Source organism: Nyctereutes procyonoides, unplaced genomic scaffold (genome assembly GCF_905146905.1).
Source record: "Nyctereutes procyonoides isolate TBG_1078 unplaced genomic scaffold, NYPRO_anot_genome, whole genome shotgun sequence".
Classification (NCBI taxonomy): Eukaryota; Metazoa; Chordata; class Mammalia; order Carnivora; family Canidae; genus Nyctereutes; species Nyctereutes procyonoides.
Window position 1 is genome coordinate 5,722,841 of NW_026575044.1, and position 15,063 is coordinate 5,737,903.

Genomic DNA, 15,063 nt, shown 5'->3' on the forward strand with positions numbered 1-15,063 from the left:
AGTGAGGAAGGTTCCTCACTTACATTCTTTTTTTTTTTTTTTTTTAAGATTTTATTTATTTATTCATGAAAGACACACAGAGAGAGGCAGAGACACAGGAAGAGAGAGAAGCAGGCTCCTCACAGGGAGCCTCACGTGGGACTCCATCCAGAGACCCCAGGATCACGCCAAAGGCAGGCGCTTAACCGCTGAGCCACCCATTCTTACTTTATTTTACGCATCATGTTCCAGGAAAAACAAAACAAAACCATCAATTCACAAATATGTACCAAAGATAAATAATATGCATGTAAAATGGGATGAAAGAAGACAAAGAAGTGCAGAGGTAATATGAATTCAGGGATGAGTTTAAAGAAGCACTCTTAATGTACAAATTAGATTCTAAGGTTTCTAGAAGCTAATGCAAAAAAAGGGAAGTGTGGTCAGTGACAAATTCAAAATCTTGCTCGGGAAAGTATTAAAATAGTTTTCCTTGGTGGTCTGTTAAAGACAATCCAAGAGGACCCTCGAGGTGTGCTTCCTGACTGGTCCTAATAACAAGAGCACATCAGTTGTGACCCAAAGTCACCTTACTGTGCAAGGGAAGTGCAAGATGCTTTGGGATTTCAGATGAGGGCAGTTGCATTCACTGTTAATCATGAATGAAAAAGGAAGTAAGAATACATGCTGTAGAAAGAGAAGAAAAGCCAAAAGCCGGTAACACTGTACTTTTACAAAATTTCCCGTCTTATACGCAAGACAGAGAGTAGATGTCTTCACTTGGCTGGATTTTTCAAAATTTGGTTATTGCAGTGAATTCTCTTTTTTACTTAAAGTTGGTACCATTGTGCTTCAGGCTACTAAGGAGTTAAATGCTGTCTTCTAAGTTCAAGGGGAATTAGCCCAGCTCAAACACTGCAGCTGGCTAGGCCGGTTCACAAAGGCAGGGCTCTGGGGAGTATAAAGGGAGGAAAGTCAGCAGCCAGGAAACAGTTTCCTTTGTGACAGGAGCTAACACAGTTATACAACAACTTTGGAAGTCATGGAGTCATCGGACATTCAAAGGAAAAAAATAGCTGTCATTGGTGGTGGCTTGGTAAGACTCTCTTTGGATATATTATTACTGTTAGTGGTTTATATCATCATTAGTCTTAATAATTATTACAAATCACTTGTTCAGATTGTTCCTCTTCTTGTGAAACTTCTCTGATATTTAAATAGATCTATTTTAAATATGATGTTTATGGATATTTGCTTTCTTCTAGGAAAGGTATTTTTATTTCCGTTAAATACAAAATTGTCTATTTTACTCTTGTCCTTTTGGTCCATTTCTTAAAAATGAAAAACAGAACAAGTTGAATTTGATTTATCCCCATGTTGGCTATGTTTTTAAACAGATATTAGTGTAAGTAGTCATTTTAATCCAAATATTTGCTTTATTTGGTGAATAACTCAGTTTATACTAATAATAGTAAGAATAAAAGCTAATGCAAAATCACTGTGTTGGATGTTCACTAGTTACTTGAGTAATTGTCACTGGACTTACTTGGCTGGTCCAATGGAGCACATAAGGTTCTGGGGTGAGGGGCTCCCCTTTCCCTGAGTATAGGAGATGAACCTGCAGAGCCTCGCCCCACACCTAGATGTGGGAGGGGTCTTTCCTCTGCTGCCATTGTATCTTACCAAAGGTGGTCTGTTTAATGTGGGGCTGCCTCAAGCAAACTGTAGGTTCCATCCTCAATAGAATTCCTATTTTGGAATAAAAATATCACCATTGGTAAAAGCTTCATCATTTTATTTTCACCTTTGCTGTACTCATTTGTAGGCTTTTAGCTCATAGGTATTCATTCATTCATTTCCTCAACAAAAATTTCTTTCTTTTTTCAACAAAAATTTCTTAAGAGTCTAATGTGTGCCAGACACTATTCAAGGCTATATAGGAAAAAAAAGGCTATATAGAGATTAGTATAGTTTATGCCACACATTTATTTATATAGTATATGCTAATTTTGTCTTTTGTTCTGCCTTCCTTATGATCTTTTCCCCCAAAGTACTATGATAATTCCTCTAACATTTCTGGTTCTAAATTTCAAAACACTAAGGAATGCTATCACATGCCGTGTTGGTCAATGCATGTGGCATATGGTGTCATTTCTTTATATTGGGCTTCCGTCCAGTTCTTTCCTATCAACATTTTGCATAAAGTGAGATTCTTGTATTCACTACAATGTTACTGCGTGCCCACTATCTGCCAACGTTGTTTTAGTTACAAGAAGTACAGTGGTGAGCATTCCAGTGAGTTGAAAGAGAACAGAGAGGGATCCCTGGGTGGCGCAGCGGTTTGACGCCTGCCTTTGGCCCAGGGCGCGATCCTGGAGACCCGGGATCGAATCCCACGTCAGGCTCCCGGTGCATGGAGCCTGCTTCTCCCTCTGCCTATGTCTCTGCCTCTCTCTCTCTCTCCCTGTGTGACTATCATAAATAAATAAAAATTTAAAAAAAAAAAAAAAAGAGAACAGAGAAGAAAACAAATAAATCATTTCAGTGTGAGATAGACATTGTAAAGAGATGCAAATAGGACAGTACTGTAAAAAGTCTTCACAGGCATTCATTTAAAGTATGGTCAGGGACATCCTCACTGAGAGGAGATGTATGACCAGAGACCTGAATAATAGAAGGAAGCACCCATGTGAAGGACTTCAGGAAGCATTCCAGGAGGAAGGAAGAGCCAGAAGAGAAACCCTGAAGTGTTCAAAGAGTAGACAGAAAGGCAGAAAGGACAAGGCTGGAGAAGGTAGTTCCTATGGCAAGAGAGCTGGGAGAGCCAGATCCTCTAGGGTCTTAGAGGGCAGAGCAAGATGATTGTATTTTACTCTGAGCAAGGACTTTAGGCAGGAAAGCGAACTGTGATTTTAAAAGATTCCTCAAGCTAGTATGTGGAGAAGGAGCAGAAAATTTTAAGACAAAATAGATCAGTTAAGACACTGTTGTGTTTGTTCAAGACTTGGACTGGAGGAGCAGCAGTGACACCCGTTAAAATGCCTCTTAGCTAAGGGGAGATAACAAATATGTGATTGCATATATGATTTTAGAAGGCATAAAAATGTGGGTATCCTCCATGGGTTTTCTCTGAGTAACACTAAAATTCTTTGTCATGAATCACTTCATTATCTGGGCACATATGTGTGCTGAAACATAGAAGAAATGTATTAGGAACAACTAAAACTTGGGGCACCTAGGTGACTCAACTGGTTGAGCATCTGACTCTTGATTTCAGCTCAAGTCATAATCTCAAGAGATCCAGCCCCTAGTTGGGCTCTGAGCTGAGTGTGGAGCCTACTTAAGATTCTCTTTCTCCTTTTCCCTGTCCCTGCTCATACACTCTCTCTCTGTGTCTATAAATAAATAAATAAATAAATAAATAAATAAATAAATAAATAAATAAAATAAAAAACAACTACAATTCCTCTGCAAAGGAATCCTATCCACCTTATTGCTCAGGCTCATGCCTAGGAATCATGTTTGATTCCTTTTTTCATTTTATGTAAACCTCCACTCCTTTTTTACTCCGCCAGTAAGCCTTGGTGACTCTATATCCAAAATTGATTTCAATTCTGGCCATTGCTACCAACCCAGTCCAGACCATCATCATCCCTCATCTGCCTCTTGTGTCATCCCTCAGCTTTGACTCTTATCCACGGACAATCCATTCTCCACATAGCAGCCACAACTGTCCTTTTAAATCATAAGTCTGGTAATTATTACTCTTTGTTAAGGCCTTCCAATGGTTTCCCATTGTGAATAAAATAAAATCCAACACTTTACCAAAGGCCCTACTTGAACGGAGCCTGTACACCTGCCCAGCTTCATCATTTTCCTGTTTTGTGTTTTTTTAATAGTATCGATCAGCACCTAAAATCACATGTATTCTTTATCTTTGAGTTTTGACCTATTGATTAAATATCTACTTCAACTAGAATACAAGCTTACATTTACGAATGTATTCCAGTGGCTGGAAACATGCCCAGCATTACTTGTTGTTATTATTTAGTTAGTATTTGATAGATGAATGAATGAGAGGGATGAAAAACTCTTTTAAAAATAGGAAAATGAAGGAAATGTCACAATGAACAAAACCCTGAATACTGATCACATTATGAGAAAAAGTATTAAATAAAGCAATTCAAGAAGGTTAAATTAAATATATAGAGGACAAATTATTTTTCTTGCCCATCTTCTTTTTTGCATCTTTTTGTTCACTTTTCCCATCCTCTTCCCACCTGTGAGCCATATCCTAGTACCTTACACTGTCTAGCATATCAAAGGCTCTCCCTGTCTCCTAAGAGGAAATTGCAACAGAGTTGAGAACTTTTCCTTTGAAGTCCAAAAGAGGGGCACCTGGGTGGCTTGGTTTTGGCTCTAGTCTTGATCTCAGGGTCATGAGCACACAATTCCCCACTTCTGAAAGCAAACTCATGCACACAAAATATGTTAGTGTGTTTGACAGTATTAGGCACTGGATAAGCTTTTTAAAAAGGAAAGGAGCAAGACTCAACGATAAGATCATTTCAAGATTTAGAAAATTAGATACCATTTATGGGGAAATAAACCATGTATATCAATGTGTGCTTACAAGTTGTGAGCAATTGAAAGAAAGACAATGTTTTCCATCAGAAGAGTGTCATAAAGAAGGTAGTCCTTGAAGGACTATCTTGAAAAAGAATCAGAAAAGCAACCTCTACCTTTCAGGCTGGAAGGAGGTCTACAAGTGTAGCTTTGTGATTCTGTAGCCTCAGGGAAGAAAAACTGCCACAGGCTACCTTGGTCCTTGGTATTCAGAAATGCTGCTTCTGATGACTGTTTGCAGTGTTTACCGGTATAGTAGAGATGACTGGAGCAGAAGGGCACTCTTTCAGTGACAACTATGGCTCTTTGAGCCCTCTTTTTTGGGGGAAAGCCAAGAGCATTAGCTGAAAGAACTACTGAGGATTCCAGGCTCGGCAGTTGCCCGCTGCTGCAGTGTGTCCACTGTGAAGTAATGAGGCCTTTCTTCTGTCTCCCCTGCCAACAAGCAACCCCACTACACATTGTTTTGTCATTCATTATTCTCTCTAACCAGAAAAATTCTCCTTGAAAAGATATTTAGAGGGCAAAGTCCTTCAAAACATCAGAATGAGGAGATTTGTGAATTTTATGATTTGTTGCCCATAATCACACCCTGTCCCCTAGTATGCGAGGCAGGTTGGTGACCTCTGTTCATGAAACGGCCTTTGAGGCAACTTAACCTTGACTCTGGGAGAGGCTGTATGTCACAGCTATAGATGTTAGATTCCCTCGAGGATTTATAGGATCAGAGTGGTCTTGATGCTGTATTGGCCCCAGACTGTGTCTCTGTCCTGTGTTCTTAGGATCTTTCCACTTCACTGCTCTCTCTTTACTCACCTGAATGGGACAAAGCAGCATCTGATAGAGGGGACTGTAATCACCTGGAAGACCAGGAAATCACTCAGACCACCAACCAGATTGCTATGTCTTTTAGTTCTAAAATTTGTCTGCCTCCTTTTCACACTGCCTTATCTACATCTCCGTCTTTGTTCTCAATCTAGTCGTTACAAAAGCAGAAATCAAATGTCACCCAGAATTTTCACTTTTGTCAAAGTAAATATCCTAGACACATATAAACCATCAAATGTCTTACACTTGCATCAAGGCCTATAGTTTCTTTTCTGAAAATATTAACAAGACAAACCATGTAAGTAGCATAATTACCAAGAGCCTTTATTCTTTTCCATATTGTATTGATATGAAAGAAAATAAAACTCTATTTTCTCCACTCTTGGTTTCTACTCCCCATGCACTGAGCACTTTATGTGAGAAACGCTCACTCCATTTCTGCACTATTATCTAGCACCTTCTACCAACAGAAGTGGAATGGATTTCTCTGTGGCTGTAGAAGTCTTCCTGAATTTGACCCATGCTAAGGACAAGTTTTGATCCCATGCTCTAGGTTTCCACAATCTCTTTTGTAATTTTCTGTGTGCTCTGATTCTTCTCATCTAGCAAGTTTATTCTAGCCACCTCCCTGATTATTTAGCTGTTATCTCTATTTCTCTAGCAGGTTTGACTAATGCTTTGAGATGATTTTGCTACCCAGACAAACTGTTAAGGTACCTCATAAGTTCTGCTGTTACCTGTGTAATAAAGAGAACTCACCCTTCAGAATCTGCTTAATTTACTGCCTTGTGAGCAGCATCTGAAATGGAACCATGGATGTTAGGCAGCTCAAAGCATAACTACCTGTTTTTCTTTCCTTGTCATTTGTCCCCAGATATTCTCAGACAGTTTGTCCATGATCTACACGTCCTTGGGTCCATCCACTCAAAGAGGCCAGCTATCCTTCTCTTGAAGCTGGCCTCAGTGAGGCATTGCCTTGAGAGAAACACCTGTCCTTCAACCTAGGAGAAATAAAAAGCAATGAAGAATCTTTAATGTGGTCTTTCAGAAACAGCAAATCTGGAGGATATTCAGCACTCACAAAAAATCCTTAAAAATAATTTGTCCCACACACTCCTGATGTCTTTTGCCTGATGTGCAGCTATTCCAAAAACAAAACCAGAGATCAGACCAACTCCTCCAATGCTCAAGGCTGTCAGCATCCTCTCCCCAGCTTATTTCGGATTCCCTTCCCTCTCTCTTCTCTGTCCTCTTTCATTCCCTGTTATCTTTATTCCTCCCTGGTGCTAAGGCCCAGGAGCTAATGGGACACCATGTCATTACTGCAATTCCTATCAAAAGAAATGAGTGGGTGCTATAGGATTGTTCATAATGCTATAGCATTGTTCATAATCCAAAAAAGTAAAATAACTTCAGTGTCCAAATATAAGGACATTGCATACAATGAAATGTAATTGTTTAATATTTTGGCTTGAAATATTTTCTCACATGGAAATATATTCACAGTATCCTATTCATCTTTTAAAAATGAAATCATAAAATAACACAACGTGGTGCCATTTTTTAAAAGAAATATTATGTGTTTCATATACATAAAAATTTTTAACACTGGTTCTCCCTGGTGCTAAGATTGTGGAACATTGCCTTTTTTTTTTTTAAGTTTATCTAATTTTATCTTTTTTTTTTTTTTTTTTGAAATTGAGTTCTTACTAATTAACAGGTATTGTGGTTTGGAAAAGAAATAGAAAGAATGATAAAATACAAGTTTTACAAATATCATTACTCTCTGGGCACTTACAGCCTGTGGGAAAGCCAGAAAGGAATGTAAATTACTAATTCAATTCATTGTGAGAAATATTGGAACGCATATATTTACACACACATTTGTGGAATTACAGAAGGAAAGGCAAATAAGTCTTTTCGAGGAGGAGAGGTATCAAGAAGAATTGCACCGAGAATATGAGTCTTGAAAGAAGGCTAAACATTTTCCAGATGGAGAAAGAAGCAATGGGTTGTTCAGGCAAAAGAAACATTGTTTTCAAAGGCATATAAGTGTCAAAATGCTAGCATGTTCAGGAAATAGTCACTTTGGTATGCCTGTTACAGATAGAGAATGGCAAAAAATGAACTGAAAAGAGAGGTTGGGGTCACATGTAAGAACCTTTTAGGTCATGTTGAAATTTGGGACTTTTCCTGCAGACTTATGAGGAGCTAATGAAGGATTTTTTTTTTTTAATGAAGGATTTTAAGACGGAAAATGCATCCTCTAATTTTTGTTTTAGGAGACACCTTGTCTAGTGTGGAGCATGGCTTGAGTAGGTGGAGACTGAGGAGAAAGGAGTTTTTGGAAAATTGTCATAATAGTTCAGGTGAAAGGCTGTGAGAGCCCTGAAAAGAGAATGGAGGGATGGGTAGGAGGCCTATTTTGAGAAAGACTCAAGGGGATCAAAAAGACTTGTTGCCTAATTAAATGCATATTGCTAAGTAGAAAGGGATGTTAATCATGTTCCGAAGTATCCTGGTTGGGTGAACTAGTGGGCAGAGCGGTCATTCTCTAAAAAATGGAATACAGAAGGAGGAGGCTTGAAGGTTGAGGGAACGCAATCCGTTGGATTTGAGACATGTTGAGATGGAGATACCTCCAAGACCCCCAGGTAGTAAGAGGTTCATTAGTCAGAGAGGAGTGCAAGAGAGAGATCAAGGCTAGAAAAAAACCCTAGGAACCTCTACAGAAAGTCATCATCATCAAAGGAGGAAGATCGAGACTACTGTTTGGCCTCAGAGACCAAATCCAGATGATACAGTCTGGTGAGTTCAGGGTAAGGTTTAAATATTAAAACAGGGGCACCTGGGTGACTCAGCAGTTGAGCATCTGCCTTTGGCTCAAGGAGTGATCCCCAGGGTCCTGGGATTGAGTCTCATATCAGGCTCCCTGCTTCTCCCTCTGCCTGGGTCTCTGCCTCTCTCTGCGTATCTCTCATGAATAAATAAATAAAATCTTAAAAAAATAAAATACATATTAAAATATATATGCAATAAGAACATGCAATTTTAGCAGATGGAATCATTACTTAAAAAGTGTGAAGACATTTTTATGTGCTTATTTCATAGTAAGTGCAGTTAACAATCTGTTTCTTTTCATTACATTGATGTGTTCAAAGATCAAATTCTTGAGAAATCAAAGTATAGTTGGATGAGTGGGAGGTATATAAAGATTTTTCTGTTTGGTGACAAACTCAGTAAGGTCTGTGAGTCTTAGGGAGAGTTTTATATGTTTCATTAAGTCAAAAGTAATTGACATATGTTTAACATTACACTACCAGATTAATTTCAAACACATTATAATAAAGAGGCATAAAATGCATGACATTTTTATAGTCACGATGCCCCTTCCTACTAGGGTCAGCATTTGTAAATTAAAAGGTACAATTTTCTCATTTCTCATTATCATTAGACATTTGAACGATCATTGCTGCAGAGGTCACCTGGGAATCCATAGAAACTTGGTGAATCCTCTTGATAAAAGGAGGCCAGCAGTGAGGCACCTGGATGGTTCATTCTGTTAATCATCTACCTTTGGCTTGGGTCGTGATCCCTGGGTCCTGGCATCGGGTCCTGGAATTGTGTCCTGGGATGGGGTACTGGGATGAAGCCCCAAGACCAGGCTCTTTGCTCAGCAAGGAGTCTACTCCTTCCTCTCTCTCTGCCTCCACCTCTGCTCCTGTGCTCTCTCTCTCTTGCACTCTCTCTCTCAAATAAGTAAAATCTTAAAAAAAAATAAATCAGGCCAGTGAAACACCAAAGAAGCATACTTCAGCATTTACATAAAAACAAGCAATGTTTTTAAATGGTAAGTTGGTGTCAATACAGTAGACCAGGGTGGGGTCAAAGCACATAAATACACTTGCAAAGAAGGAAGTAAAAGGATGCAGGGGAAAAGAAAGCAGAAAAACAAACAACTAGGACAATCCGTAATTACATAACCAAGGAATTTCCTCAGAGCTCTGCTGAGGAGACTTGGCAGAGATTTGAGAGATGTGGTTGACAAGACCATCACTAGTAATGCATCAGAGTTCCTCCTGGCCTTCATTCTAACACTTGATTTTTCATGAACCAGGATTATATTTAATCTTTTCGTGTCCACAACCTCTCTCCTCTGCCCCATGAGGAGCCATGTATACACACTCAGTTGGCAAACACACAAGAAATGTTGGGGGGTTGGGAAAAGGAGAAATCAATACTTGCCTTAGAAAGGACTAAAGCAGATTATCCACTTGAGTCCACCTCCTCTCCCCAGATCCTGAAAACAGTTTTAGTCAAAGAAAAGGAGCCTAAGAAATCCATGAAAGTAGACCACAGGCCCACCATTGAGTTGGAACCGAGTCTATTCTGGGCACAGCCACTGAGACCTGCTTGTCCGTGGCTTCTTGTAGCTGGGTTCCCAGAAATGGATTAGTGGATTTCTTGCCTCTTTCTCTACTCTTAGATCATTTCCCGCATTAGGTTTTCACTGATCGTTCATCACCTGGACTGCGGCTTTGGGTACTATTTGTCTTTCTCCCTGGCCTGTCTTCCCAGTAAGGAAGATTCACTTCCAAATTACTTCATTACTTCATCTAGCTTTATTCCAACTCTCCCGACCCTGTTGGTCTCCTGATCAATATCCTTCCCGGTCCTGCTTTCCACCATAAAAGGAGCAGTGAGAATGATGTGCTGTGAAAGACAGAGGAGTTTCTCAAGCCTCTCCTTTCCTTCAGGGAAACTTGCTCCATTTTGCCTTTAATTTAAGCTTCTTCATTTGTTTTCTAAATGCCACAGAACAATTTAGCCTTTGGAAGGAATTAATTTGATTGTATCAATTTCACTGTAGCCTTTCAGTTTTCCTTTCCCTAATGCGAACTTGCCTCTGCTACTGCCCTGGCTAGATATTCTTTAACATACAAATGGAAAGAATATAGATAGACAAGCATCTTTTCATAAATTGGAAAAAAGCAGAGAAGGAAGATAGAGATTTAAGAAGTTCATATTTAACAGGAAGAAATCACCTGCAGTGAAATCAAAGGAGCTGTGATTAGTGAAACATAAAAGGGTCCAGGGCTGTGCTGGAAAGGAGTGAAAAGTGATGGAAAAGTTGTGGAGACACACTGTTCTGTGCCAGGCACCAAGTCATGCTGTTAGTTGAGACAGCTTGACCACTGTTGAGAAAGTAACACCAGCAATCAGAGGAAGTCACTTCAGATTGAGGAATTGAGAGGAAGGCAATCAGATTGAAGGATTAAAAAGAAAACAACTGGTCATGATCTCTTCAGCTGCATCAAATGCTAACAATGTGTTCATAATTTCAGTAGTGGCTGCACAGGAAAAGATGGTTATTTATTATGACTTTTGTTTGGGGTAGCTTTAGGGTCAAAGCAAATTAGAGAGAAGGTACAGAGATTTCCCAATATCTCCAGCTCCCACACATGCATAGTGTTCCCTATTAACATGCCCTACCAAAGTGGGGTATTTGGTACAAGAGATGACCCTACATGGACGTATCATCACTCAAAGTCTGTAGTATACATTGAGATGCATTCTGTGAGACTGGACAAATGTATAATGACATGTATGTACCATTAGGGTATCATCACAAAAATCCTTTGTGATCCATCTATTCATCCCTCACCCCAACTCTGGTATATTTATTTTACAAAAATAATTGAACATGGATTTCTTGGTTGACCTTACAGAATATTAAATATGTGAATTGCTTTGCAAAAATTAAATTTGAAACCTTTCCATACACTTAATTGTTTAAATAGGGACTAAGTTCTTAAAATAACTATCATCAGTCTACAGAAATTGAATGATATGAAGAAAGTTTGGTGGTCACAGTATCAATAAATGGTGAAAGGAGCTCAAGCCTGAACCACTAGATTATTTAAAAAACAAAACAACAAAAAAACAAACAAAAAACAGCAAAGGAACAAACACCAAACCAAACCAACAAACAAAATAACCCCAAAAATATAGGTACTTAGATGTGAAGGTGCCTTGGAGCAGAAGAGTAAACACTGCAGGAAATAGAAGAAGAGGAATCAGGTCTCTCTGTGCTTGCATCTGGGACTGACAAATAGACCCTAAACACAGAGCGGGTGCGTGGCCCTCTCCTTAGCCCCCACATCCACCAGGGAGCTGCTGAGAACCTCTGAGGCCTCCCATCTAGCTCTGTGATTCCTCAATGCTACTTCCAAAGCCATCCTCAGGGTTCTCCAGACCCCGGTTTTATGGTAAGCAAAATTTCTAGCATTTTCACTTTACTTGTTGACTCTCCCCTTCAAACTCCTGGTTTTATTTTACACCTTGCAGCCTTCTCTCATGGCTCAGGTATGTCCGGATTGGAATCTAGCCTGGTATCCTTACTCTACGCTGCAACTTCCAGCCCTGTAAGCCTCGGTGTTCTGTGCATGCTCTTTGAGGTTTGTGTCATCTACTTATATTCCCTTCTACCTCCTTTCTGTTGTCATCAATCTACCTCTCAGTCACTTCCCCTCTGTCCTGAAGACTTCAGCATGTTCACAACATCTTTTCTGTATATTCCAGCACTGCCATCACCCTAAGCGACTATCAAAGCTCACATTGTTGACCCATGCAATTCTCTAACCCCTTTGTCCTTGAACTGCATGCTTTCCATTATCTTCCATCTCCACCATACCTCAGCCTCCAAGTCCCATGACTCCTGTTGGACTTAGACCTTGTCATCCATGGAACTGCCCCATCCAAGATAATAGAGTCAGACCTCGGACTCTGATTAAAAACCTAATTCCTTCTGTTGCTTCTGCTACATCTGCTCTTCACAGAAACCTCCTACTTCTTGCTGTTCAGGAGCACCCCTCTATGTTCCTTCCATTTCATCCAACTTGGTGTTACTATCAATCCAACCAAAATCTTCAATTTCTTGCTTTTCACCCCATCCAAGTGGCCAAAACCCACCCTGCTTGGTTCCAATGAGTTTCTTCCTCTGTGTAGAAACCCAGGCTGTCCAGTGCTATAAGAAAAAAGCATAACCTAACATAACCTCATAACATAACATAACCTCACATCTTGGTGCCACTATAAATTCACAGTCTTCATCTCCAACTGTATCTTCAATGGTACTCAGACACATTTCTAATTTATTGATAAAGGGCTCATGCTCTAGACCCAGACTGAATCCATTTGAATCCCCATACCAGCTCCAGCTCTCACTAGCTGTGTTATCTTAGATGAGCCACTTCGCTCCTCTGCACCTCAATGTCAGTACCCATCAGACAAGATCACTTGTACCTCCTTCACGTGGCTGCAGTAAAGATTAATGGAGTAGAGCAATATACATAACAACCATTTCATGGGTATTGTACATGAGCATTATTTTCTAAATCAGATTTCTCTGTTTCATTCTTTTTAGTAGTTACTTTTAATCTTTATCACATATTCCCTTTACTTAGAACTCTCCTGGTGATCCATTCACTCTTAGTTGGCACATGTTTTTGGTCTCAGTTTAGATTTCTTTTTTTTTTTTCCAGAAAATCATGCCCTATCCCACTCCATACCCCTAATTTGGCTTGAGGGTTCTTTCTCTGTACTCTCCTATTATTGACCACCTTGTGTTATAATTAACTATAATCACCTCAAAAGGCCTGGGTATATCTTGCTCTTTGTTGTATTCCCAGCACCTAGCACAGGGCTGGCACACAGGGAAAAAAAAAAAAAAAAAATATATATATATATATATATATATATATATATATAATTTATTTATTTACACACACACATATATATATATGTTAAATATAAATATATAAATAATATTAGAAAAAAATGAAGAATTAGACAGGACTGTGAACTCCCTAAGGGCCGCTATTTTCTCTGGATCACTTTTAATGTCTAGACAGGAATCTTGTAATACTTGGAAATCAATATTTTTCAAATAATAACTTTTCTGGATTTCTTGAGAGTTGTTTTTAAATATCCAAAAGGATTACTACTCTTTATCAATTTGCTTCTTCTCTACACGTCAAAATAGTCTCACCCTTCAAAGCTCAACTCAAAAGTAATGTTTTCCAGGAAGTTTTTTTTGTTTTTTGTGTTTTTTCCAATCCCTTTGTCCTATCTATTGCTATGTAACAAAGCACTCCAATACCTAGTGGCCTAAAACAATACTCTATCACTATGCCTCACAGCTCTGACGATGGTCTGTCATATGGCCCTAGTCATCTGGGAGCTTGACCAGGCTAACTGTCCAAGATGGCGTGCTCCCATGGCAGGCAGTTGCTATGGGCCACTGGGGAGTAAAGAGCTCAGTTCAGGCTCTTGACTTGAACAACTTCATGTGGCCTTCCCTGTTGCTTGGGTTTTTCATTACACAGCACCTGCAGATATTTACTCTTCCCACATGATCACTGGCTTCCAAAAGGCAGGACACAGGCCCTTCCAGGCTAGCCTAAGGACTATGCCTAGAAATAGCTCAAGTGTCACTTCTACTGCATTTTATTGATCAAGGCTATCACAGGCCCTCCTGGATTCAAAGTAGAGAAATGAACTCCATCCTCTGGTGAAAAAGTGTCAAGGTCATAACTGCAAAAGATTGTATAAGATGGAAAATATAGTTTTGGCCATCTTTGACAAATACAATCTGCCACATCCCTCAGGGCAAAATTTATCCTTTCTTGGTGTGTTCTCTAGGTGTTTATTCCGTTGTTTTTTTTAACATTGATTTCCACCGCTGGGCCCAAAATTATTTTGCTAAGATAGGCCTCTCAATCTAGAGGCATATAAAACATTAGGTAAATGGAATAAAACTATATGACCCAAACATATACAGTTGACCCTTGAACAACAGGATTTGAACTGTGTGGGTCCACTTATGTGCTGATATTTTTTTCAATATATATATAGTACAGTCCTGTAAATATTTTCTCTTCTTTATGATTTTCTCTTCTCTAGCTTACTTTATATGTAAGAATACACTGTATAATACATAACAAACAAAATATGTGTTACTATATCACTGGTAAGGCTTCTGGCCAACAGTAGGCTTATTAGTAGTTAAGTTTTCAGAGAGTCAAAAGTTATAGGTGGATTTTCGACAGTGGTTGGGGTCAGCACCCTTAACCTCCATGTTTTTCAAGAATCAACTGTAATCATTATGTAAAAAGTGGGCCTTTATACTCAAAAATGGTTTGCTAAGCATTGGTTGGTTTATATGTTTGTCTTTTCTTAACTGAATTGATGTTTTTGAGCCCAAGGACTTAGCTTGATAACCTTTCGATCCCTAAAGTTTAGTAGCTTAAATCATACATAATAGATGCTCAATAAATTTTGACTTGGTTTGGTTACAAATTTTATTTAAAAATGTAACCTCGGGATCCCTGGGTGGCGCAGCGGTTTGGCGCCTGCCTTTGGCCCAGGGCGCGATCCTGGAGACCCGGGATCGAATCCCATGTCAGGCTCCCGGTGCATGGAGCCTGCTTCTCCCTCTGCCTGTGTCTCTGCCTATCTCTCTCTCTCTCTGTGACTATCATAAAGAAATAAAGAAAAAAAATATTTTTAAAAAAATGTAACCTCTACCACTTATTTATACATTTGACAAGTCCTAATCAGGTACTTATT

General features: G+C 39.3%; 1 protein-coding gene across 1 annotated transcript in view; it reads left to right on the plus strand.

Annotated features, from left to right (window-relative positions):
- The first annotated feature begins 933 nt into the window (after positions 1-933).
- Positions 934-15,063, plus strand: part of KMO (kynurenine 3-monooxygenase) — a 54,310-nt gene continuing 40,180 nt past the window's right edge. Inside the window, 1 exon segment of the mRNA XM_055323568.1 lies at positions 934-1,075. Within this exon segment, the coding sequence (XP_055179543.1) occupies positions 1,022-1,075 (54 nt within the window). The 5' untranslated portion in view covers positions 934-1,021.